The sequence below is a fragment of the Triticum aestivum genome, chromosome 7B (genome assembly GCF_018294505.1).
Source record: "Triticum aestivum cultivar Chinese Spring chromosome 7B, IWGSC CS RefSeq v2.1, whole genome shotgun sequence".
Taxonomy (NCBI): Eukaryota; Viridiplantae; Streptophyta; class Magnoliopsida; order Poales; family Poaceae; genus Triticum; species Triticum aestivum.
Genome location: NC_057813.1, coordinates 7854038 through 7856826, shown reverse-complemented (window position 1 = coordinate 7856826; position 2789 = coordinate 7854038). Strand labels below are relative to the sequence as shown.

Genomic DNA, 2789 nt, shown 5'->3' with positions numbered 1-2789 from the left:
GGTGGCAAATATAATACACATAATCTATATTGTTATGTACTAGCTTGTGTGTGTGAAATAGATGGATTATGGTCCCGTACCCAATAAGATGGATATGTGTGTGTTAGAGAGAGAGAGAGAGAGGGAGAGGGGGAGAGAGTGAGGAAGAGGGAGACAGAGAGTGTGTGTGAGGAATTGATGATAAAAAAGGTCGCCAATGTCACTTGATATATATGAGAATATTAATATTGAACTTTTAGAGTTAATGTGGCCCCGTTGCAACGCACGGGTGTTCTTCTAGTAAAGGTTACAGATGCTAAAAAAATATGAAAACATTGCGTCGGCGGCCCACAGAGTCAGCATTCACACGCGGCGAACGCCATAGCGCGCGTCACGTACGGCCGTGTGGGCGCTCCATTGAATCGCGCCGATGAGACGACGACGAACTTACGGTTGATCAGTACGTGACCGGAGACGGCACTAGGTTGCATGAATGCACGTACGCATGCGTCCAAGCCGGGCAATTAACCACGATCGAGAAGCGCTCATCGGAGGTGGTTGTTCGATAGATCGTCGGCGGTGAGCAGCCAGCTGGAGCGAGAGGGCACGCGCGTGCAAAGTGTCGCAGCGCGCGCGTACGTGTAAGGGCTCTCATCCACGTTATATAGACCTTCGTGCACCGCGTAGTTGCCACGCCTGGCGAGCTAGAGCCTAGAGCGCGTACGTGCAAGATCGATCGACGGGGACACGGCCATGGCTCGGCGAATCACTGGTGTCATTGCCGCCGCCGGCTTCATGCTCCTCCTCGGTGCCAGCAGCTGCTTCTTCCTGCTGGCATCCGCAGACAGGGACGGCGGGGCCATGCGGTACAACGCCATGTTCAACTTCGGCGACTCGCTGTCGGACACGGGCAACCTCTGCGTGAACAAGTCGGCGGCGGAGGAGCTCCTGCTCACCTTCGCCAACCCGCCCTACGGCATGACCTACTTCGGCCACCCCACCTGCCGCTGCTCCGACGGCCGCCTCGTCGTCGACTTCCTCGCGCAGTCGCTGGGCCTCCCTTTTCTTCCCCCGTCCAAGCTCCCCGGCGCCGACTTCCGGAAGGGCGCCAACATGGCCATCGTGGGCGCCACGGCGCTGGACTTCGAGTTCCTCAAGTCCATCGGCCTCGGCTACCCGATCTGGAACAACGGTGCCATCAACGTGCAGCTCCAGTGGTTCCGCGACCTCCTCCCCCGCATCTGCGGGACGCCGCAGAGCTGCAGGCCCTACCTCGCCAGGTCCCTCTTCCTCCTCGGCTCCATCGGCGGCAACGACTACAACGCCATGCTCTTCTTCGGCTTCAACGTCAGCCGCGCCAAGAGCTACGCCCCCAACGTCGTCGACAATATCGCCACCGCCCTCGAGAGGCTGATCGAGCTGGGCGCGGTGGACATCGTGGTGCCGGGGACGCTGCCCATCGGGTGCGTCGCGCTCTACCTCGCGGTGCTGCCGAGCCGCCACAAGTCGGACTACGACGAGCACGGCTGCCTCAAGCCGCTCAACGACCTCGTCATGTACCACAACTCGCTGCTCCAGGACAGGCTCAACCGCGCCCGCGCCAGGCACGGGCCGGCGGCGAGGATCATGTACGCGGACTACTACGCCTACGCCATGGACATGCTCCGCGACCCGGCGCGCTTCGGCTTCACCGCGGCCGTCGCCGCGTGCTGCGGCGCGGGCGGCGGCCCGTACAACTTCCAGTTGGACGCGCGGTGCGGGATGAAGGGCGCGACCGCGTGTGGCGACCCGTGGAGGCACGAGTCGTGGGACGGCGTGCACCCGACGGAGGCGGTGAACAGGCTCGTCGCCGACGGGTGGCTCAGGGGACCATCCTGCCACCCTCCCATCCTGCAGTAATATACTATCACCTACGGCAGGAGAATGAAGATGCGGGGAAAACGTGATGTTTAGTGTAGTAGTTTGAGGCTTCCGATCACCGCCATTAGCCAACATCTTTGCGGCCTTTAGCCCTTTACCTTTCGGTACTGTACTCTTATGTGTAGGTGTAGCCGAACCTTGAAGATCACTACCCAGCCCAGTGTCCGTTTTTCATCATATGCTTTTGCTGAAATTTTCATCGACTACAACCTAGAACCTTTTCATACTCACCCATGCATCATAGTTTGATGATTCCGAAATTTGCATCATTATCTTTTGAACCTCAAGGTTGGATTTATGACCCGTTTGTAAAGTATCAATGCCATCTCGCTATACAACTATGGAGAATCTCCAACCGCGACCTGCGAATTTTCTCCTGCACCCGTCCGCGGACATGGATGCGGGAGGCTCAACGCTCCTCGCATACATTTCAACTACAATCTGAATCAAAGGGACGAAATTCGTTCAAACTAGACGGATTTCATTAAAACTCGGACATAATTTACACAAAAAGGTCGGTACTTCGACCGTTTAACTAAAAAATTAGAAAAAAAAACCTAAACCCTATACGGACGACCATCGAACTGCTTTGCTGCACCGCCGTCGCCATATGTGTCGTCGTCGCGTCGTCCCTCCAGCAGCGGTACAATGCCGGAGGGCCGCGGCAGCCTTGTCTGGTGTATGCCTGTCGCTCTGATGACCTGTACGGAGGGTTACCGCGGACACTGCCAATGTAGCCTTCGGAGCCCAGGCGGTGGCTTTGCCACGACCGGCGTTGGTGGAGCAGTCGCGGCGCGCTTGTCGATCTTGGCGAGCTTGCCGTCATGCGGCGGCGCCGCCTGGCGAACGTCTCCGAGATGGTGACGGAGCGGTTGAGTGCCCACGTGGCG

The 2789-nt window shown here is 58.0% G+C and overlaps 1 protein-coding gene across 1 annotated transcript; it reads left to right on the top strand.

Moving 5' to 3' along the window:
* The first annotated feature begins 686 nt into the window (after nucleotides 1-686).
* LOC123161570 (GDSL esterase/lipase At5g45910) lies at nucleotides 687-2232 on the top strand. The gene has a single exon (XM_044579377.1). The coding sequence runs from the start codon at nucleotides 733-735 to the stop codon at nucleotides 1876-1878; it is 1146 nt and encodes a 381-aa protein (XP_044435312.1). The 5' UTR covers nucleotides 687-732; the 3' UTR covers nucleotides 1879-2232.
* Nucleotides 2233-2789: the final 557 nt, after the last annotated feature.

What these genes read in the sequence shown, in the direction of transcription:
- LOC123161570 (XM_044579377.1), top strand. Translation starts at nt 733, where the DNA reads ATGGCTCGGCGAATCACTGGTGTCATTGCCGCCGCCGGCTTCATGCTC.